This window comes from Acinonyx jubatus, chromosome E2, assembly GCF_027475565.1.
Source record: "Acinonyx jubatus isolate Ajub_Pintada_27869175 chromosome E2, VMU_Ajub_asm_v1.0, whole genome shotgun sequence".
NCBI lineage: Eukaryota > Metazoa > Chordata > Mammalia > Carnivora > Felidae > Acinonyx > Acinonyx jubatus.
In genome coordinates this window covers 43,068,291-43,091,306 of record NC_069396.1, presented here as the reverse complement: position 1 = coordinate 43,091,306, position 23,016 = coordinate 43,068,291, and the positions used below count along the sequence as shown (strand labels likewise).

The 23,016-nt window shown below is 50.3% G+C and overlaps 1 protein-coding gene across 2 annotated transcripts; it reads right to left on the bottom strand.

Annotated features, from left to right (window-relative positions):
- Nucleotides 1-640: 640 nt before the first annotated feature.
- On the bottom strand, nt 641-14,434 carry LSR (lipolysis stimulated lipoprotein receptor). 2 transcript variants are annotated; one of them, XM_027044620.2, is made up of 10 exons: nt 14,083-14,434; nt 12,540-12,884; nt 7,177-7,296; nt 5,411-5,467; nt 4,693-4,839; nt 2,247-2,408; nt 2,035-2,094; nt 1,804-1,935; nt 886-1,511; nt 641-795 (listed from the first exon to the last, which is right to left on the bottom strand). In XM_027044620.2, the coding sequence occupies exons 1-10, from the start codon at nt 14,189-14,191 to the stop codon at nt 760-762; spliced, it is 1,794 nt and encodes a 597-aa protein (XP_026900421.2). In that variant the 5' UTR covers nt 14,192-14,434; the 3' UTR covers nt 641-759. The 2 variants fall into 2 exon arrangements, with proteins under 2 accessions (XP_026900421.2, XP_053066769.1); XM_053210794.1 differs by lacking the exon at nt 5,411-5,467 and having other exon boundaries at nt 14,083-14,430.
- Between the last annotated feature and the right edge of the window lie 8,582 nt (nt 14,435-23,016).

Sequence of the window (23,016 nt, the reverse complement as noted above, 5' to 3'; positions counted from 1 at the left end):
GGCGGCGGCGGCAGCGGCGGCGGCGGCGGCGGCGCGAGCCCGGGGCCGACGCGCGCGGGGGGAGGGCAGCCCCCGGGGAGCGCGCGCGCTGTGTGTCTCGGATGGCGGGCGGGCGCGCGCGGGCCCGGGTCTCGGCGGGGCGCGAGGTCGCCGTCGCCGCCTCCGCCTGGCACCCGCCGACAGGCCGCCCGGTGGAACGCGGGCCCAGATGGAACGCCAGGGGACCCGGAGGAGGGGCTCTGGTCGCCCGGGACGAGGCAGGCTGCGGGGTTTGGAGAAGTAAAGTAGGTCGGGGGGGGGGGGGGCGGGGAGGTGAACGGGGTTGAAGGGGAGAGGAGCGCGCGCGCGCGCTCCCGGCGGCCGGGCGGAGGTGCGCGAAGGCGGAGGACTGGGGCGCATGCGTACGTCTGGGCGGGGCCGGGGCGCGCACGCAAGGCCAGGCGGAGCCTGCGTGGGGCACGTACTCCCGGCCTGGGGAGGAAGGCAGACCCGGTTCTTTCCTCCCGGCCCAGGAGGCAAGTCCTGAGAGAAAACTGGACACATGGCCTTTTGCACACTCGCAGGCACGCACACACAGACGCAGCAGCTCCCCGGCTACCCACTTCGTGCAGCAAAACAAACACTTCCCTCTAGACACAGGCCTTGTAACGATAAGTTTTATTAGACTTAGGAGGGCAAGATAATCAATACTCCCTCGAATTAAAAAACAAAAAACAAAACAAAACAAAACAGTACAAAAGGTACATACAAAACGTGAGATCAGACGACTAAACTTTCTCGACTCAGGGCCAAGTTCTGCAAGGGAGAAAAAAAGAGGGTGTGAGCTGGGGACTCTGGAGGAAAGTCCAGGAAGGGTCTTAAAGCCAGGGAGGGCTGTTCACTCACCTTCTTAAGCCTCCTCTCCCGTGAAGCCTGGGAGTCGGTCTCAGAGTAAGGGGGAGGCGCTGGAGGGTAGTAGGCCTCCTCATCTTCCTCCCTGTAAGGCCTCCTCCTCTCAGCTGGCCCCTTTTTCCTCAAGGCCTCTTCCAATAGCCGCCCATCATATTGGGGGTCCCCAGACCTGGAGCTATCTTCCCGAGGCTCCCGGGAGCGGTGGTAGCGGGACCTAGGGTCAGCATAAGGGCGGTCTCTAGACCTGAAGTCATCATAGTGGGGATCCCGGGAGTGTGGAAATTCCCTTGGGTCATCTTGGTCATAGAGATCATCCCGGCTTCGGCTTCTGGGAGGTCCATACGCTTGGCCTCTCCTCCCCCTACTTGGGGGAGACCTCCTCCCAGATTCAGCAGAGCTTGGCCGGGTAAGGTCATCCAGAGCATCCACAGATCGTGCACGGGGCCGCCCGGCCCCCCAGCCACTCCCTGGCCGCTCCGTGGGGGCCTCTTGCTCCCACCGCCTGGGACTGTGAGGGGAGTGGTGACTCCATTCTTCATCTCGGATTGGGGTAAGGGCAGGACCCCGGGATGGCCGGGATCTCCAGTCGTCCTCATGGAGGGAGGTGACTTCACTCATGGCTGTAGGGAAGTGGGGGTGGGGGTGTGTCACTGACTGCTGGGAGGTCAGGAACTCCAGGGCCCAGCAGTGTCACCCACTTGGCTCATACACTTTCTAGAAGACCCTAAACTTCTCATCTTTTTAAGTATTGACATGCAGGGTCCCGTACACTTCTCGCTGTGGCTGTGGCTGTGGCAGGGAAGGAGGGACTGTGCCCAGGATTTGCCACAAGCATACACAGGGCAGGTGTCAGGGAGACTTGGTTCTCCCTCCCCACTCAGGAACCCCTCAAACCCCAAGGCTCCCACTCACCCCGCTCTACGCGGCCATTGGGGGCACCAGGTCGAGAAGGGTCAAAGTTGGCCAGCTCTTTTTCCATGTAGTACAGGACCCGCATGGAGTCGTCCTGCTGGCTGGCCTGAATTCTGTAGCCACTGCGGACTTCTAAGGGCAGGAGATGGAGGTGATCAGTTTAGAAGAGCAGATGTAGACCCAGCTCCCTCCCCTAAAGGCATGTCCGATCTTTTAACAGTTGGTTCTTACCAGAGGTCACACTGCTGTCTGTGTCACGAAGCAGGGGTACCTGGGAGCTGTGGCCACCAACTGAGGGAGATGACTGTCAGTGGCTGTCTACCTGGAGCAACCCATATCCAGCCTCCTCTCCCCTGCCTCCAATCCCCTCTTTCTTCCAGCCCCAGACCCCTTAGGACCCAAATGTCCAGCCTACCCCCTGCCCTGGCTCCCCCAGGCCTCACCTGAGCTATTCCTGTCGAAGTCTCCAGGGTACCCATTGTAGATGGGGCCCATGGGAATCATGGCTGGTGGGGGCGGGGTCTTGGCAGGGGAGAGGTGAGCATAGGTGCTTGGGGCGTAGATGCTTGGGACGCCTGAGGTGGCGGCTTTGCCAGCAGCATACACTGGGAAGGACACACAAGATGAGAAGGTGGCCAGGAACCATGCCGCTTTTTGCTGTGTTAGAGGGTCTGGAGGAACATATGCCTGGACCTTCTTCCCGATCCCCCAGCCATGGGGCTTCCCTAGGCACTTGGATTGGTTTCTGCAGCGTCCCTGAGACTCAGGACATCATCGTTGAATCCATACCACCTTTGTGTTTCTTCACAAAGGTTTTGGGCAGGGGGTGTGCACTGGTAGCATGTGCTACCAGATGGGGGGCCCCCATCTGGCAAGCCAGCATGTTTATATGATGGTTTGCCAACATTTGACAAGGTTTTACTTAAAATCCCAGCTCTCTAACCACCTTGTCAGGAGATGTGGCCACCCTGGGCCTGTGTCCTTACAGACCAGTAGGGTGCAAAGGAGCCCCTGTAGGTAAAGCCCATGTGCTAGATTCTCTAGCTGGATTCAAGTATTCCCTTGACCATTCCAGAAAATGCATCATCTGGGGAGGAATCCCATGCCCACTCCCCTCGCATGGCTGCTGGGTCCTCCAGGCCCACATGCAATGGGAATCAGTCTGAGGCAAGAGCATGGGAGCCTCAGCGTTCACTTGCCTCAGCCAAGCAGCGAACCAAGTACCTCCTCCAGTGGCCGAGGGCCACATCTACTCCCACCCTACCCCCGCCTGATTCTAGGCTGGACAGCTCAAGGGCACATCCTCTTTGCTGCCTTCCTCCCCAGGCAAGAGGCTGAGTTCTGGTGGCTGCTCTTGTGTCAGAGTCACTGGGCCCCAGGAGGCTGCTTCCTCCCTGGGATTGGGACAGGGAAATGGGAGGCACAGAAAGCTCCCTCCTCTGATTCAGTTTGGAAGCAGAAAGCTCAGCACTCAGCACCTCCAGGAGAAGCCCCTCGGTAGCTCAGGTGATCTGGCAGTTCCCTAACTAACCGTGGGAACTGGACCGACTTCTTACTAGCTAGGAGTTGTGGACCAAAGGAACGGGGCCCCTGGCAATGATTTCATGGGTTCTCTGAGGTATCAGGGTCTCAGGATGGAAAGAACATGGCCTGGGACAGGCATTTGCCATTGTGGCCCCAGCCTTAGTTAGTGGGGTAATTGCAAACCTGGATGCAGCCCCGGCAGGGGGGGTTGGGGGCATCTCTCATCACCTGTGATGTCGGCTAACACCCCCTGCCTGAATACGAAGCTCTCAACTAAAAATGACAAGAGAAACAGGATGGCCAGCAGCCTCCAGAGAGCAGCGGATTTTCCTCAGGGCAGCAATACTTTGAGGAACCGGGTTGCTCACTGCCGAGTTCAATGTCATAAAATTAGCCAGTGTGGATTGAGCCACAGCCCTGTGCTGGGTGCTCACACGCACTCTTCCCTTCATGTTCAAACACCTTCTGCGGGGACCTGGCAAAGAAGGAAACCGTCCGGGAGAGTGGGCGCTGCTTGTGTGAGGTCACACAGTGTCACTGCCAGGGCTCCAAGGTGCTTCCTGGCCCTTAGTCATTACCAGTGCTGACAGCAACATGTCCGACAGCTAGTGGGTGAGGAACGTTTTCTGTAGGCTGAGCCCCGCGCTAAGTACCGGACACACATGGGGAGGTGGCTCATTAGGCTTCCTAGCGGGTGACCTGTCCAGCCAGACCTTACATCTCCACCTGCCTAAGCCCACAACAGCTGCCTGCCACTTCACCGTGAAGTGCGGAGGGGCACCGCCGTACCTGGACGCTCTAGAAGGAACTGGCAGCGCTCACGTCTCTGAGGAGAGGAGCTGGGCCAGTGGCAAGAGGGAGACTCCCTCTCTTTGCCTCCCCCTTCCTGTTTTGTTTGCTCTTGCCCCTCCCGTCCCCAGCCATACCTACTCTGATGTGCTAGAGATGGCCTTAAACACGGCATCCGCGTCAATCCCAGAGTGCTTTTGTGGACGTGGGCTTTTAAAATTTTGTAAATTATACAGTGCTGTAAACCTTGTCTGGTGTCTTACTTTTTCATTGCAGGTTTTGTTTTTCAAGGCAGCTTTTCTTCCCAGTGAATGGCATTTTGCACTGTTTGAATCCTTTTTTTTTTTTTTTTTTTTTACCCATGTGCATAAATTATGCTTTCAAAACAAACAACTCCGAATAAGTGGAAATCTAAATGAGCATTGAAGACAGCAGATCCTCCTTGGCCCACTTTGTCCCAGGTTGCTCAAACCCTCCAGAACAGTGACAGTGTCCTGGGAAGCAGGCAGAGGGCTGCCTCCTCCCCTGGAAGCCAGGAGAGAGGCCTGCAGGGGTGGGCGTGTGAGGGGCACTTACAGGCCTCCGGACAGCAGCACTTCTCTGGGCAGCAGGGACACCTGACATAACAGCAGCACGTGTGGGGGCAGCACTGACACCAGCAGATGCCCAGGAGGAGGAAGACGAGGAAGGCAGCCAAGCAGACCACGACCACAAATAGCCAGTCTGCGGAGGGAGGAGAAAAGGCCGTGAGCGGGAGGCCTGGGAGGACACGGGGACATGCGGACACAGGCACAGCGGGGCAGTGCAGAGTCACGGGTGGGGCGAAGCTGTTTGTGAAACTTGCTGGGGACGTTGCAGCCCCCTGCTGGATTCTCCATGCCAGACGCCGGGGCGCAGCAGCAGAGGGATGCCCGCCCTCTACGACCCAGGCCAGTCCTGAATTTAGGGAGCTTGCACTGGGCTCATCAGGGAAGGCAGAGAATGAGGGGTGACCTGGCTGGAGCAAGAACAGGATGGAGCCTCAGAGAAGGGACAGAGAGTCAGCTGCCCAGATCCTCATCTCTAGAAGAGTAAGGCAGGCACCAGTCAACAGGAGCCCCCTGCCTGCACCCCAGGCCCCTGCTCAGCCAGCCCAGCCCACCCCAAATCCCAGGGCCAGGTCACCTGATGCCACGGAGTTGGAGTCAGGTGAGGTTAGTGGGGGTCCACAGAGAGCAGTGTTTAGGGTGGGGGAGAATACTTAGCAGTGGTAAGTGGTGTCGGGGGCGGGGGGGGGGGGGGCGCCACCCCGTACCTTCCATGGGCCCCGCCTGAAAACCAGGTAAGAGCTCTGCCACCCCCGAGGTCCTGCCTGGAGGGACAAAAGAAAGACAGATTATGCTGGCAGGGGCCAGCCCAGCCCGCCCCTACCCTGAAGCCAAGCTCCAGGCTCATCAGGGTGAAGGTGTCCTGAAGCAGACGGGCTGGTAGCCCAGGAGGGTCCTGGCACACAGTTCCTGCCACGCGCCCCCCACCAGTTGAGTGCTATTTTCCAGAAGGCTTCCACCACATAATTTACCCACTCTCTCATGCCACGGGGAATTCTCTTGCCCCAAAGGGTCCCGTGGTTCTGAAGGTTCAACCTCTGTGTGGGCACTCCATCTTTTCCACATACACGGGTCCTATCGCCCCAAAGGGCTCCATGTCATGTGACAGGGACAGTCCTGTTCCATCAGGCAGAGGAGGCACAGTGCCCGAGGGCCCATGAAAATGTTTTAATTTTATTTTAAAATCTGAAGAAAAAAATATAGTAACACTGAATATATAATAATGAATTTACAGCAATGCAATCATAAAACACGTATTTTTAATACTAAGGAAGAGGCCCACGAAGGCAAAAGTGCCAACAGGCCATCAAAATCATAGCGTGGCCCTGAGTTCTGTCTCATTTCACACTCTGTCCCATACGCACATTCCATGGCCCAGCTGGTGCCACCGGTTGCTCTGTGTCCCACTAGCATCGTACCGCCGGGGCACCCACACACCAGCTCTGTGTCAACAAAGCTCTCCCCAACAGACCTCACATACTCCGTGCCACCTGCCCCGACGAGGAGGTTCTAGCACGCAAGCCAGCGGTTCCCAAAGTGTGGTCCTGCCCACGAGGCTACAACTCTCAGAATGACACCATGCCATCATTTGCCTTTTTCGCACCCCATCTCCCGCAGGTGCGCAGGGGTTTTCCAGAGGCTCCGTGCCGGGCGATGACCTCATCGCTTTGAGGATAATGGATCGGGTGCCCACGTGCCTCATGCTTAAAAAAACCTCCTGCTTTCAATTTGTAATAATCCACAAAACCGTCCACAAAAACTCTGTGCGAGCCTCGATAGTTGTTTAATGCGTTAAGCAGGTCCTAACACTACATTTTGGGAAATGCTGATGTAGAATGTGCATTTGACCAAAGGCCAGCGTTCTCTGGGTCACCCACACGTGAGCTCTGCTGTGATCTGAACACCCTGGAGCACATCCCCCATCATGTGTGTGCTCATTCACACATGCGTTTCCTTGCATCACACGTGTGATGATGGCAACGTCCAGCCCAGCAGCGCCACACGTATAGCACATGCCTCACATATAGCACGCGCCACACATGACTATATGTGTTGGCCGGTAACAGAGCATCTGGCTAATGGCAGCGTCCCTTCCACGCATGGCAGCAGGATCCAGCCTTCCCTCAGTTAGACACACCGCCTTCCCTCCTCACTCACTGCCAATTAACTCTGAGAATTTCGAGATTTTTAAAAACGGAGACCAGGAAGAGGTAGAATCCCCAGCGCTCTCCACTCTCAGTGTGGCTCTGGCTTATCTGAATTGTTGTGGGGAGGGGTCCCTGCCTGGGGTGCAGGGCAAAGAGAAGCCCCAGTGACTGGTGGTGCCATGAGGGGAGAGCGAAGCAGGCGACAGAGTCCAGAGAGCGAGCTGGAGGGCGGAGGGCAGACGGCAGACATACACAAGTGGCTGAAGAAGGGGCCCGGTCCTGGTTCCCACCCCCTTCCCGGGCCCGCAGGGCCCAAGCCCACTCACCCAGAACGATGAGCTCTGCATAGGCCTCGTTGTTCCCCTGGAGGTCCTGCGCTGAGACCACGGAGCAGTAATATACACCGCTGTCCCCCCAACCCGTCTGGTCAAAGGTCAGGTCAGCATCTGCAACAGGAGACAGGTGAGGGAGCCTCGGGAGGGCATCGGGGCCTCCCCGAGAGCATGTCAGGAAGAGGGTAAGAGAGCAGGCCTACACACGGACCACGGGAACAGTAAATGACTCGTACCAAGGGTGTGCTACTTTTTAGGCTCTGTTGTAACTACTTAACACGGGGTATTTCAACTAGTCTGTGAGGTGGGTCCTGTTACCTTTCCTGTTCGGTAGATGAGAAAAGAGGTCTGGCGAGATCACCTAATCTGACCCAGGTCATAAGAGTCGTCAGCGGTGGAGCTGGATGGTCTGACTCCAGAGCCTGGGCTGCAGATTTATAGCCATTGTCTTACCACCTCTCACAGCAAAGGGGACTCCCCCGACAAGAACCACCATAGTGCCTGGGATAGACCCAGGGGCAGGAGGCTGGGGTGGCGAGGCAGAGAAATAGGCCAGATTCCAGGAATTGGGAGCCACCCAGGCCTGGGAAAGAGTGGCTGTGAGAGACACTAGGGCCGCCCCCAGTTCCCAAGTCACCAGCCCCACATTCCAGGTCAGGCCCAGGGCTTGGGACGCTCACACAGGCCAGGAGCCTGTCAATTACAGTGGTAATGAAAGTCTTTCAGCACATCCGGTTTCCTCCCTACTCCTCGGGCCCTAATTAGTTAAACCCCTTCGGCCATTCACCCACGTGGGATGGGGTGGGACCCCGGGCGACTCCCCAGGAGGCCCTTGGAGGATGGGAGACAGGAACAGGCCAGAAATGAGCACCTCCCTCTCCCACCCCAGGAGTCCAGGCCGCTTTCTCTGCAGCTGCTCTGGCTCTCTGGCTCCTGCTGACCTGCCTACCTCCCTGACCCGCACACCCAATGCCCTTCCTCATGTGGGCCCCGAGGGCATGAAGTGTGTGCCCCAGTCTGCACCACTTGGGACCCAGCAGGGCATCAGTCCACTGATGAAGTAATGAAAGAGCTGATCCCTCTTCCTTTTTCAAAAGGCCTCGCGCCTATAGGAAACCCTCCTGCCGAGGTCCTCCTACGCCCCTCCAAGCACCTTACCCCCAGCCCACAAGGCCCTTGGCAAGATCTGGCCACTGGTTACGACACCAGCCTCAAACCCACTGTTCTCCTTTGCTCACTAGACTCCAGACACACTGGCCTCCTCACCGTCCCCCAAGATGCTGGGCCCATACCTGCCTGGCACTGGGTTCCCAGACGCTCACAGGGCCGGGTCCATCCTGCAAGCGTAACCTCCACCTGACTGCTGAATTGTATCAGCCAGCTCAGGGGCTGACCCTCCGTGACCCCATGCCCAAGGGAATGTGGGCTCCATGCAGGCAGAACCCGGCCTGTCTCGGCCACTACTGAGTCCCCAGTGCTTGGCACGGGGCCTTGGCCAGGACCGGGAAATGAACCCCTTCCCTCTTCATGCCCACCTTCCTTAGCACCTGCTGTCTGTTCCAGCATTCTGGGCACATGGCTGTATTCAAATAGGCACTTGATACACTCATTCAATATTCAACACATAATCACCAAATGCACCCTATGTTCCGGACATACCTGAGGCGACTGGCGTGCTAGAAAGGCAGTCCTCCAAGTGCGATCTACAGACCCCGGGGTTCCCCCAGATCTTTTCAGAGGTGTCCTTGAGGTCAAAGTTATCATCATAATAATACTAAGGTGTTATCTGCCTTTCTCACTCAATCTGTCGTGCGTTGCCAGGAAGTTTTCCAGAGGCTATAAAGCCTGTGCTGTCACAGTATACTGAATGCAGCAGCAGCTCTGAGAAGCCAGCTTCTCCTGCTCGGGCAGACTTGCAGGAGATGTGCAAAAATATAAAACTAAAACAATGCCATACTCTTCGTTAAAGGTTTTTGCTTGGGTTTGGAAAATATGGTTCTTTTTCCATAAAAAAGCACGTTATTTATATTAACCTGTAACAAATTGGTTATTGTCATTTTAAATATTTTTTAAACTACTCTGTTTGCTAGTCATAAAAGCAAAGTTCTTTGAAGTATTTAAGAGTGGAGAGGCCCTACAACCGACAAGTCTGAGAACCACTGCCACATACAGCAGATATAAATCCCCGCTTTGACGGAGCTCAGATCCTAACTGGGAAAGAAAGACAAATAAACTTAAATATACCATGTATCAGATGGTGATAAGGAGTATGGAGAAACCTGACCAGAGAAGGCAGACGGAAAGTGCCAGAGGTGGGAGTTGTGTAAATTTAAGGGGAGGCCAGGGAAGCCTTACACGTAAGGTGACCTTCCGAGCAACTGTGAGGGAGTAGAGGACACAACTCCCCTCCACAATCACACATCTAGCCACTGATTATTGAGCTCTTCCTCTGTGCTGGGTCCCTTTCCATGTATTCTCACTGAATCCTCATAAAACGCTGAACTACGTGCTCCCAAATCTTCCTGATTCTCCGGAACACCCTCTCGGCCCATCATTTTCCCACCTGTGTCCTTAAATCAGACTCCAACCAAGTCTCCAAAACCAGAGCTGAGGGGCGGGTCCCTACCCTGTGCTGCAGAGGTGGATGGGAACCCCCGGCTACAGCAAAAGTTCACAGGCCAGGAGTTGAAATCCCCTGGCTCCTCTGGGCCGGATCCCAGGCTCAATGTTTTCTTTGAGGCTGTATAACGTTTTCAAAACCCACACAAAATATGGCTTTCCAGCTGCTTTTGATCAATTCTAAGGCCCGGGCCCACCTCCTTCCTCCAGGGCGCACCCTGTTCCCGGTCTATGTGTGGTCCTGACATCACTCGGGCTGGGCATTGCCCTCATTGTTTTAGGTGCCAGGAGGAGGTGCTGGGTCTCCAGTTGAGAACAGAGCAGGGCCTCCTCCACATCTCTGGGCCTCTGGTTCCTTATCTGCATCAGGCAGAAGCAGCCCTCACCACAGGGGTCCCATGGGCTTTCTAGTGCTACTGGGTGGGGGCGGGGGGGGGGGGGCACACGTGCCCAGGCAGCCTGGTGAGGTAGAAACAAGGCTCCCATCCCGGGGCTCCACGTCACCCAAAGCAAGGAGGAATGGAGGGGTAGCCAGAGGCACCCTGAGCTGAGGGACACACCATTATGGTTTGCCAAGGACAACTTCCAGTTAAAACCTGGACAGCTGGTGGCCCTAGGAACACCAAAAGGGGGTCCGCTTTTCTCCATCCTCAAAGCTGAAATGGAGGAAGCTCCCGCGGCTCCCAGATTTCCTGAGAGGACATACACACAATGGATATTTACACATTACTGCCTGTATCAAACACGACACAGAGCGCGTCAAGGCGGCTTGAAACCCCCGCGTCAAGGCACCTTAGGCCTCTGGAACAAGAAGAGTCTACCCCAGGAGAGCCTGAGGGTCACTCTGGAGTTTTAGCCTCAGCAGAGGAGGCGTGATTCCAGCCAGCCTTCAAGGACACTCTCAGTTTGGGGGTATCCGGACAGGGCTGCTGGGTAGTCACGCCTGGTTCAGGCCAGAGACGGCCCTGGGTTATAGGGGAGGGGCCTGTACAGGTTGAACCCCCAAGAAGCTCTTTGACCTCAAGAACAGCAGGATGCTCATGAAAAGTCAGGGCAAGCTGTTCGGGTCCCTCCCCCAAGCGCGACTGACAGACTGGGTCTCTGGAACCTTGCCTTCTGTCCATGGTCTAGACAGAGCGAGGGAGTGTGCTCCACGACCTGCCTGGTCTCTCGGGGTCTGCAAAGGGACGCTCCCTTCCCTGCTCTGTCCCCATGCCCAAGATCAAAACTCTAATCCTTATTTAAGACAGTGAAAGGGTAAATCCATTACATGGGTTGAGCATTCATCCCTCCCCCACTACAGCCCCATCACCTTCCCCTAGATTCTTTAGGGTCTGGTTCTTCTATCTCTTATTTTAATGTTTATTTATTTTTGAGAGAGAGAGACAGAGACAGAGTGTGAGCTGGGGAGGGGCAGAGAGAGAGGGAGACAGAATGCGAAGCAGGCTCCAGGCTCTAAGCTGTCAGCACAGAGCCCGACGCGGGGGGCTCCAACTCACAAACTGTGAGATCATGACCTGGCCAAGTGGGACGCTTAACCGACTGAGCCACCCAGGCACCCCTAGGGTCTGGTCCTTCGAAAATCACACTCACTAAACGTCTTAAGGGGTGCGCCGCTGACTCATTCCATATAGTAGGTGGCCCTAGCTGGCTTGCTCTGTAGCATTTAGTACTCCCTGAAATTCTCTTTCTCTGCTTGTTCACTGCCAGTCTCACCCCACTAGAATGTCACCTCCTTGAGCACAGAGACCTTGGCCGTCCTGATCGCCACTTACGTCCACAGCACCTACATCAGCACCTAACATTTAGCAGATGCTCGATAAATACCGAAAGAATGGATGACTTCCTACCTGCTCCTTACTTAGTCCCAAAAGGCATTTCCTATTAGCTGGCAGTATTATGGTTAAAGACCAGGCTTCTGAAGTCTGCCTGGGTTCAAATCCCAGTTCCAGCCCCTTCTTAGCTGTGTGTCTAGACAGCCACTCTAACCTCTGTGAGCCTCAAAGCCAAGAGTGTAAAATGTGGTCACGAGGACTGCATAGGAGAAAGTATGTAAGATGCCTGGCAAGTCATAGGCTTTATCCATGAAAATCTCTCACGCCGTCAGCTTACTCATGTTACTGCCTTGGTGAGCCCTTTGCTGACCACCCTGGGCAAGTAAAGGGATTACAAGCTTGGAGATGAGACCCAAAGTGGCCGCCTTAGAATCGCAGCTCTGTGACCCCGTGTAAGCTGCTTTACCTCTCTGGACCTCTATACAATGACAATAGAATCTCACACAATTACTGTGTGGTCTAAATGAGTTAATCCATACAAACCCGATGAGGGCCTTGGCACATACTTATATATATTTTTACATACTGTTGCTGGTATTAGTATCATTCTAGAACCGCTGCTTCTCTTCGTTACCCAATTTTATGTTCCAAGCACTTGACACTACATGTTATCTCATTGGTCTCCCTCACTGGAATGTGGTCTCCACAAGGGAAAGGATTTGATGAACTTCCAGCATCAAACAGCACCTGTATACGTTAGGTGCTCAATAAATCTTTGTTGTTAAATAAAGCACAGACGGATGAATGGATGGATGGAAGGAAGGATCCCTCCCTCCATCAAGCCTTTTAGACACTGCTGCTCAAGAGCTTCCGGGGGGGCGACACCAGGTTGGGCACAAGGGAGCCAACACCGCCACCCAAGCAAGCCCCGCCCCGTCCCCTGCCCTGCCCAGCCCAACATACTTCCTGTGATGGTGATCCTTCGGCCCTGGTAGTAGTCTCCCAGGGTCACAGCATTGCCCTGCTTGGTGGCTACAACCCTGACAGTGCGCATGCTGTCCTGGCACTCCACGTAGGGATTGTAGCCTGGGTTACCGGCTGCCAGTTGGGCATTGAGCTGGTTGTCCACACTGGCTGGGGAGAAGGCATCGGCGACGCGGTCCCGGCAGAAAGACTTGTACTTCCAGATCACAATGGGTGCCGTGGGAGTCGTGGTGGCTTGGTAGGTGCAGGGCAGGGTCACAGGCTGGAAGAGGATCACCACGTGGTAGGGGTCTGACACAGTCACCTGGATGGCGCTGGCAGGAGCTGAGGGCAAGGGGAGAGTCAGCAAGGGCTTCTGTGAGCTCAGGGAAGTGCCTCAGGACTGAGCAACATCACGGGTCACCAGTGGGACACTTGCAAGTGTAATGGTTTTACAGAATCCCTAGCACACATTGTTCCTTAATCCCTGGGACCGGAGAGGCTGCTCAGATAATCATGCCCATTTCCTAGACCCGCGGGGCTAAAGTGGCAAGTGCAAGGTCACACAGCCAGATTTCTTGGAACGTCCTGTCCATCCCTCTTCCTAGAGTGTGGCCTTGGCTCCCTCTTCCCTTAGCCATTCTCTCATGGGAAGGACCTCTCTCTGTGGCCTAAGCAGGAAGGCGCAAAGACCACCCCAAGGCCACTGCACTCAAGGCCCTACTGCAAAAACAACCACTAAAGAAAGGTTCCAAGTTCCATGGGGTCTTGTGACTGGGGGGCGAGGGAGGGCAGTGGAATTTTGGAGTTGTTTCATTGAACTCTTTTGCCATGGAGTAGCTAAAGCCCCCATAGTGTCTCCATCAGCCTCCCACCTCACCCGACCCTAATCCATCTCAAACGAACACACCAACAAAAGCGCTTGGGTAAAGACAAAGTCCCCTCCACATCCCCACCCAAACATCTGATCCAGGTGAAAGCTTGCCAGCAGAAGATGGTTTCACACCCAGTCCGTAAGTCCATCCCACCAGACCCTTAAGCAGATACTTGGCAACATGGATGGGGCTGGGGCCTGGGGAGTCCCTAGTCTTACATCCACCCAAAGCCTGGGCTCTGTTTCTTGAACTCTTTCTCCAGGCGGCGTCTGATCCAGCCCTCGAGTGTCCGCTCTCCGTTACCCCAAGTCTTAGAAATCTTGGGGTGCGCCCAAATCCCCATCCCGGCCTTTGCCAGTGATCGGGTGGTCCTTCACCCCGACATCACAAAAGGTCCCCTTCTCCTTGCCGCTCCAGGATTCGCGGTCCGGGGAGTTTCACTTCCTGCTATCTCTGAACTAGGGCGGGGGAGCGTTCCTTGGCTCGAATGGGGAATTCCCTTCACCCTGGCACCCAGATTTCCCGAGACCCTGGGGATCCAGAGATCCTAGTCTCGGCGCTCCCCCTCCCCCAGCTCCCCAGCCCGCTCGGCTGTGTAGAACTCCATCCATCCCCCTTCTACAGTGCCGTCCCGCCGCTCCGCCGACCAGAGGCCCCGCTCTCCATACCTGTGCACAAGGTGCTGAGAAAAAGCCACACGAAGACGACCGCGCCCCAGCCCCGAAAGGCTAGGTGAGGGCCCATCCCCCAGGAGAGCCCACGAGCCACTGGCGCCATCGCGGCCGTCTGGGCGCGTCTGGCCCGCGCGTCCCCTTCTTGGTACCGAGAGGGTAGGGGGCGCGGCGCGCACCAAGCCTGGGAGGGGTGCTTGCTCCTCCCCTTCCCGCTTCCGTTCCTTGTCCCTATTCCAAGCCCACCCTGCCCTGTTCCAGGACTTTAATTAGCGGAAATAACGTGGATGAGGGGCACGCTCCAGCTTTCGGGGAGAAACTCGCCGGACCCACTGTGGCTCCCCGAGCCACTCCACCCCCTGCGCGCTCTGGGGAATGGATTAGCCCAGGTACACTGGGTGAGAGCAGAGGGCTGGGCCAGGGGGTGGGCGGTGGGGAGGGGCTCCTCCACCTCCCTCCCCGGAAGTGGGCTGACCCAGGTACGCTCCGGCCCCGAGGGTCGGAACCAAGTGACCAGCCCGCCGGGAGGGCGCCTGCGGACTGGGGGTCCTGTCCGGCCCTCTCCTGCCCTGGCGAAGCCGCGCAGAGTGTAACTCACGAGAACCGACGCTTAACTGGGGTGATTCACCTGTTGAGGGGGGCGGGTCCCTCCCTGCACCTGTTCCCTCTCTGCCTACACCCCTCTGCCCGGCTGGCGATGGACCCGCCTAGGTACACCCTGCGGGGAGGGGCGAGTCTTAGCGAGCTTTGGGCTGGGGGAGGCTCCCGTCCTGGGAGAACGGAGGCGTTGCAGGCCTGTTGTGCCCTCCACTTAGATAATTGAAAGAACCGAGTGAAGTTTCCGGAAAGGAAGCTGTGCGCTCTTAGGGACGCCCGAGGGGAATCAGGCCCAGGAAAAGTTGGAATTCTTTTTGGGAAGTTTTCTCCGCCTCCCTTCCCAAGTCGCGGTTCAGTCCCCGGGCAGCCATCGCCCCAGGTTAGGCCTCCGGACACGCTCGCTCTTAAAGGGCCGAGCGGAAGCGCGCAACTACGGATAGGTTTCGGCGTAAGGATTCCCAGGGTCTGGGCCACCTGCGCCCGAGGGTGGGGTGTGTCGAGGCACCCGAACGCGAGGCGTTCAGCGCGGCTCTTCTGCCCCCCGAAGGCGGCTCGGGGAAGCGCCTCCTGGGGAGCACTAGGCGCTTACTCGACAGACTCCCTGGAGGTAGCGAACTGGCCACTGGCTGGCCGGTGGCCGGTGCAGTGGCCTCGGATGTTTTGTTCCACTGCATCCTGTTAAAATTCAAGTCGGATCACGTACAGCTGTTCAAAAACTTGCTGTGGCTCCCCTTCCCAGAAGAAACTAAAATACTTACCGCGGCCTGAGCTCTCTCTGGCCTCCCCTCCTTCCACTCTCCTCCAGGCTCACTCAACTCCAGCCACACGGGCTCCCGCCCGATACTGGAATGTGTCTCTCCCACTCCCACTCAGACCTGTTGTACTACTCCCTCTGGCCGAACCCCCTTCCTGCAGATGGCCACTTGACTTTCCGCCTCCTTTACGGCTCTACAGAAAGGTCATTTCTTATAAAATTTCAACCCTCCCTCGCCTCTTTATTGTTTGTGTATCTGTGATAAAATATACATACCATTTTAGCCATTTGCATTTATTTTTTAAAGTTTAGTTGTTTATTTTGAGAGCGAGAGAGAGAGAGAGGGAGAGAATCCCAAGCAGGCTCCTTTGCTGTCAGCAAGGAGCCCGACATAGGCCTTGATCCCACCAATGGAGAGACCATGACCTGAGCCAAAATCAAGAGCCACCGAGGTGCCCCAACCTATTTGTAAGTGTCCAGTTCAGTGGCATTAATTACATTCATAGCGTTTACCTTCTCATCGCCACTATCTATACCCTTTTTGCATCATCCCCAATACACTATCAATTCAACCATAACTCCCCATTCCTACCTGCCCCCAACCCCTGGTAACCTTTTCTCTACTTTCTTTGTCAAACTCGTCTATTCTGAGTAACTCATGTAAGTGGAATCACACAACATTTGTCCTTCTATGTCTGGCTTATTCACTAAGCATAATGTTTTCAAGGTCTGTCGATTCATAGGATATATCACACCGAAAATTTCCTTCCATGTTGTGGCTTCCATTTCAAGTATCCAATGTATGCCACATTTTGTGTGTCCACTTATCTATTGTTAGACCCTTGTGTTCTTTTCCACCTTTTGATTATTGTACCTAATGCTGCTGTGAACATTGGTATATAGAGACCTGCTTTCAGTTCATTAGGATATATATCCAGGAGTAGGATTGCTAGGTCATATGGTAGTTCCTAATCTTGAGTAACTGCCAAGATCACATCAGCTGCTCCTTTTACATTCCCACCACTAACCCAGGATGGTTCCAACCTCTCCACGGCCTCACTGACATTTATTATTTCCCATCTTCCCGATTATAGCCATACTAGTTGGTGTGAAGTGGCATCTCATCATAGTTTTGCTTTCCATTTCCCTAATGACTAGGGATGATGAGCACCTTTTCATGTACATCTTCTTTGGAGAAATGTCTGTTCAAATATTTACCCATTTTTGAATTGGGTTGTGTTGTTGTTGTTGAGTTGAAATTCTTTCTATATTCTAAATATCAATCCCTCGCCAGATATATAATCTGCAAATATTTCCCCCATTCTGTAGGTTGTCTTTTCACTTTCTTAACAGTTCTTTCTTACTATTAAGTTCTTAACAAAGGTTCTTAATTTGATGCAGTTCTGTTTATCTGTTTTTTTTTCTTTTGTCGCCTACGCTTTTGGTGTCATATCCATGAAATTGTTGCCAAATCCAAGGTCATGAATATTTTTCCCAATATTTTCTTCTAAGAGTTTTATAGTTTCGGCTCTTAAGTTAGATCTTTGATGTATTTTGAATTAATTTTTGTACATGGTACAAGGTAAGAGTCCCAACTTCATTCTTCTGCATGTGGTCATCCAGTTTTCCCAGCACCATTTGTGGAAAAGACTGTCCTTTAACTGTTGAATGATTTGGGCACCTTTGTCAAAACTCAATTGACCACATATATGAGGGTTTATTTCTGGGTTCTCTGTTCTATTCCATTGGTCTCTATATCTGCCCTTATGACAGTACCATACTGTTTCAATTTCTGTAGTTTGTAGTAAGATTTGAAGTGTGAGTCCTCTGACTTTGTTCTTTTTCTCCCCAAGGTTGTTTTGGCTATTCAGGTTCAGGGCAATTCCATATGAATTTGAAGATTTGCTTCTATTTCTTTGAAATAGGCTGTTGGAACTTCGATAGGCATTGCATTGAATCTGTAGATCACTCTGGGTAGTATTGACATGTTAAGTCTTCCCATCTATGAACACTGAATGTCTTTCCATTTCTTTAGATATTCTTTAACTTCTTTCAACAATCTTTTATAGTTTCAGCTTCCAAGTCTTTCACCTCCTTTTTCTTTTTTTTTTTAATTTGATAGAGAGAGCAGGTGTGCCGCACACAAGTGGAGGAGAGGAGCAGAGAGAGAAGAGAGAGAGGATCTTAAGCAGGCTCCATGTTCGGTGCAGAGCCCAACATGGGGCTCGATCCCACGACCCTGGGGTCATGACCTGAACTGAAACAAGAGTCAGACGCTCAACTAAGTAAGTCACCCAGGTACCTCTCACTTCCTTGATTAGATTTATCTTAATTATTCAATTCTTTTAGATGCTACTGTAAATTAAATGGAATTGTTTTTTTATTTCCTCTTTGGTTGTTTAATGCTGTTGTATTGAAACACAACTGACTTTTGTGTTAGTCTTATACCTTGAAAGTTTCTTGAATTCATTTATTTATTAACTCTGGTGGCTTTCTTGTGCATTCTCTTGGACTTTTTATATACAGGATCATGTCATTTGTGACTAGGGGTAATTTTATCTCTCTCCAATTTGAATGCTTTTTACTTCTTTTTCTTGTCTGATTGCTATGTTAGGGTTCCTGGTATTGAATAGAAGCAGTGAAAGTAGGCATGCTTGTCTTGTTCTTGACCTTAGAAGGAAAATATTCAATCTTTCACCATTGAGTATGATGTAGCTGTGGATTTCCATAATACTCTTTATCAGGTTGAGAATTTTCCCTCTATTCTTAGTTTTCAGAGGGTTTTTGTCAACAGAGTTTATTTGATTTTGTCAAATGCCTTTTCTCCATCGAGATAATCATGTGTTTCTTTTCCTTTCATTCTATTAATGTGATATATTACTTTGATTAGTTTTCTTATGTTGAACCACCCCCCTTACATTCTTGGATAAATTCTAGTTAGTATCTTTTAATATGCTGTTGGTTTTGCATTGCTAATATTTTCTTGTGATTTTTGCATCTATATTCATAAGGGACAATGAACTGTAATTTTCTTTTCTTATCATGTCTTTGTCTGGCTTTGGTATCAGGGTAATGTTGGCTACATAGAATGAGTTATGAAGTGTTTCCCCCCCCCCCCCTTCAATTTTTTGGAAGAATTCGAGAAGGATTGATGTTAATTCTTCTTTAAATGTTTTGTTAATCTGTGAAATCATCTGTCCCTGGCTTTTCTTTGCTGGGAGGTTTTAGATCACTGATTCAGTCTCTTTACTTATTATAGGTCTGTTGAGATTTTCTGTTTCTTTGTGAGTTAGTTTAGGTAGATGTATGTTTCAAGGAATTTGTCCATTTCTTCTAGGTTATCTAATTTCTTGGCAGATAGTTATTCCTAGTATTCTCTTGTAATTCTTTTTATTTCTGTAGGGTCAGTAGTAGTGTCCTCACTTTCATTTCTGATTTCAGTTATTTGTTTCTTCTATCTTTTGTTTTATCAGTCTAGCCAAAGGTTTGTCATTTTTGTTGATATTAAAAAAAAAAAAACCTTTTGGTTTCATTGTTTCTCTTCCCCCCACATCTCTATTTTATTTCATTCTGGTCTACTTTTCATTATTTCCTTCCTTCTGCTAGTTTAAGTTTTGGTATATTGCATTTTAATTTATCTCTAAGTATTTTCTAATTTCCCTTGTGATTTCTTTTGACTCACTGTTTTAGAGTGTTTATTTTCCACAGTTGTAAATTTTCTGTTTTTCTTTCTGTTATTGATTTCTTACTTAAGCTCACTGTGACCAGAGAAGATGGTTTGTATGATACCTATTTTTTTTTTTTTTAATCTGCTGAGATTTAGTTGGTGGCCTAACACATGGTATATCCTGGAAAATGACTCATGCATACTTGTATTTGTTGTTGGGTAGAGTGTTCTGTATATGTCTGTCAGTGCTAGTTGTTTTATTGTGTTGTTCAAGTCTTTTATTCCTTACCTACTACTTGTTTGTTCTATCCATTATTGAAAGCGGAATATTGAAGCCTCCAACAATTATTGTAGAACTGTCCATTTCTCTGTGCAGTTCTGTTCACATTTGGTTCATATTTTAAGGTACATAAATGTATAGGTTATGGTTTCTTGCTGTGCTGAAACTGTTATTAATAGATACTGTCTTTCTTTGTCTCTTGAAACCTATTTTCAATTTGTCTGATATTAACATAGCCATTCCAGCTCTCTTTTGGTTATGATTTGCATGGAATATTCTTTTCTATCCTTTCACTTTCATCCTGTTTGTGTCTTTGAGTCTAAAGCGAGTCTCTTGTAGACAGCCTATGGTTGGATCATGTTTTCTTTATCTATTCCACCAATCTCCCATCTTTTGACTTAAAGTAATTACTGATGAGGAGGGACTTATTTTTGCCACTTTGCTATTTATTTTCTATATGCCTCAAAGCCTTCTCTTTGTGCCTTTCATTTACTCCATTACTGCCTTATTCTGTGTTTAGTTCATGTTTTTACAGTAAAATGTTTTGACTCCCTTCTCATTTCCAATTATATATATATCCTATGGCAATTTTCTTTGTGGTAACCCTGGGAATTACATTACATATAAAATCTCCTGAAGTTATAACACTTCAGTTTGAATTTATACCAGCTTAATTAACTTCAATATCATATAAAAACTGGGCTCCTGTACATCTCTATCACCTCCTTCCATTATTGGTGTCTCAAGTGACATCTTCATAAAGTGTTTTCCCAATAGCAAAGATTAATCATTATTTTTATGGATTTTCTTCTAAGTCATGTAGACAATTAAAAGTGGATTTGAATATAATAATATTAGCTTTAATAATTGCCCATGTATTTACCTCTGCTGCAGAGCTCTATTTCTTCCTATAGCTTCTGGTTACTGTCCAGCATCCTTTCATTTCCATTAGGAGGACTCCCTTTATCATTTCTTTTAGGGCAGATCTAATGGCAACAACATCTCTCAGCTTTTGCTTATCTGGGCATGCTTTAATTTTCCTCTCATTGTTGAAGGATGATTTTGCTACTTATAGAATTCCTGGTTGAAAAAAAAATTCTTTTCTCTCAGAACTTTGAATATTTCAACCCATTGCCTTCTGGCCTCCAGGGTTTCTGACAAGAAATCAGCTGAAACTCTTACTGGGAACCACTTTATGTAACAAGTTGCTTCTCTTTTGCTACTTTCAAGATTGTCTCTTTCTCTTTGGCTTTTGCCAGTTTGGTTACAATGTGTCTTGGCGTGCGTCTTTTGAGGTTAATGCTGTTGAAGTTTGGTGAGCTTCTTTGATTTATAGATTCATGTCTTTCTTAAAACTTGGGAGGTTTCTGGCCAATATTTCTTCAAATGTAGTTTTGTAGTAGCTTTCTCTCTGTCTTCTTCTGGGACTCCAACAATACATATGTTGGTCTCCCTGATGGTGTTTCATAGGTCCCTGAGGTTCTGTTCACTCTTCTTCAATCTTCTTCCCTTCTATTCCTCAGACTCAATACTGGCAGTTGTCCTATCTTCAAGTTCACTGATTTTGTCTTCTGCCTCCTCACATCTGTTTTGAACTCCTCGAATGAATTTTTCATCTCAGTAATTGTATTATTCAGCTCCAGAATTTCTATTTTTAATATTTTCGATCTCCCTATTGATATTCTCATTTTGTTCATACATCATTGTCCTGTTTTTCACCATGTCTTCTTAAGCTCTTTTAACATTTTAAGACTATTGTTTAAGTCTTTGTCTAGTAGTCTGCCACCTGGGCTTCCTTGGGGATAATTTTTTCTTTGAATGGGCTATACTTTTCTGTTTCTTTAATGCCTTATGACTTTTTTTTTTTGTTTCAAATGGACATTTGAATCTTATAATGTGGTAACTCTGGATATCATATATCCCCCTCTCCCCAGGGCTTGCTGGTAGTTGTTGTCGTTTTAAGGTATCTCTGTGCTGGGGATCAGCCCAAAGTGTAAGTTTAGGGTCATCTCAGATCTTTTCTGAGTTTGCATTTTCCCCTGGACTTATGCAATGACTTTCTAAATTCCCCTACATTCTGTGTGTATGGTTGCTTGCAAATGTCCTAATCCATAAATGTCTGGCTTCCAAAAGGGGTAAAAGGGGAGAAAGCCCAGAGGCTGGCCTTTTAAATTTCCCGGAAGCTGCTTCACCCAGCGGGGGTCGAAACAATGGTGGCCTGCCTCTGTGTCTGCACTTCTGTGATCAGAAGCAGTAATCTGCAGTCAGAACACAGAACCTTGATATTTAGAGGGCAAAGTACTTGTTGCACATTCCCCAATAACAACAGTGGCTGAGCACTTTATTTACAACATCTCATCAAATCTTCATAAGTGCCCTTTATTGCCAGTACCATTAAAATCCCTGTTTGAAAATGAGGAAACAGGTTTACAAAGAGAAAGGCATTTGATCAGGCCTCCATTGCAGGAAGAGACTTCATTGCAGTTCCTTAAATTGTAAGAAAGAGAAAAAGCAGCCCCTGATAGCTGGTAGCTGACCTGACACTAATCACAGTGTTGGTGTCACTAGGAGGTGGCCTGTAACTCACAGCTAGGTCATGGTATGCTATTGAACATAAACAATCTAACAGAATACTAATATCACACAAAGCCTCTCTGTGACTGTGATGAACCAAGACAAAAACAAGATCACGCTATAATCATGTCTGAACAGACATGACAGGGACATTGTCCAAGCCACAAAATACCAAATGTCCTCCCCCTCTCCCAGGTCATATGAGTGACTGCCACTTTAGCTACACTGCATTCTTCTGATCTTCTAGATAGTATAGAATTACTCCCCCCAAATAAGCATTCTCTTCTACATCTCTTCTGTATACAACGCCCGGATTTTGTTTGTCTTCAATGACTTCTGTAGTCAGAGAGGGTTATACTTCCCCAGTCCTAGAAAACAAATTCTGATTGTCTTAAGCCAATCATGGGAATTCTCTTTTCTCTCAGGGATTGGTTTGGGTCTGCACATGGGACCTAATCTTGGCTAATGGAACCTTAGGAGATCTGATGGGATGATTTTGCAAACGATTTTAACTTTCTGATGTAAAAGAACACTCCTTGTGGTAACTATCAACTGTGGTAATCTGACTTCCTTCTACTAAATGTTTTAACTGACTTCCTTCTACTAAACTGACTTCCTTCTACTAAATGTTTTCTGGGCATAGTAGAATTCCATTTCCTTTGTTGGATTGGTGAACTGGTGGTACCATGTAACCGTTTTTGGCCAGTGGTTTGTGAGCAAGTGACAGGTGTCATTTCAGTCCAGAGCATTTAATTATGGATGTGAAATCCGACAGAGCCCTCTTTTTTCCTCCTCTGGTATGAAACTGGAAATGTTTGAGGTGGCTTTGCTCCATCATCCTGGGTCCCTGAGTGATTATAATACCAACCCACAATGGATGTGGAGCTTGAGTGAGAAATAAACCTTTGTTTTTGTAAGTCATTGAGATGTGTAAGCCTGAGGTATTGCTACATTTGCTGTACAAGCAAATAGCCTATCTTGAGTGATACAGAAATTAGTATCAGGAGTGAGGTGTTGCTGTAACCAAAAATAAAAACACATGGCACTGGCTTCAAACAC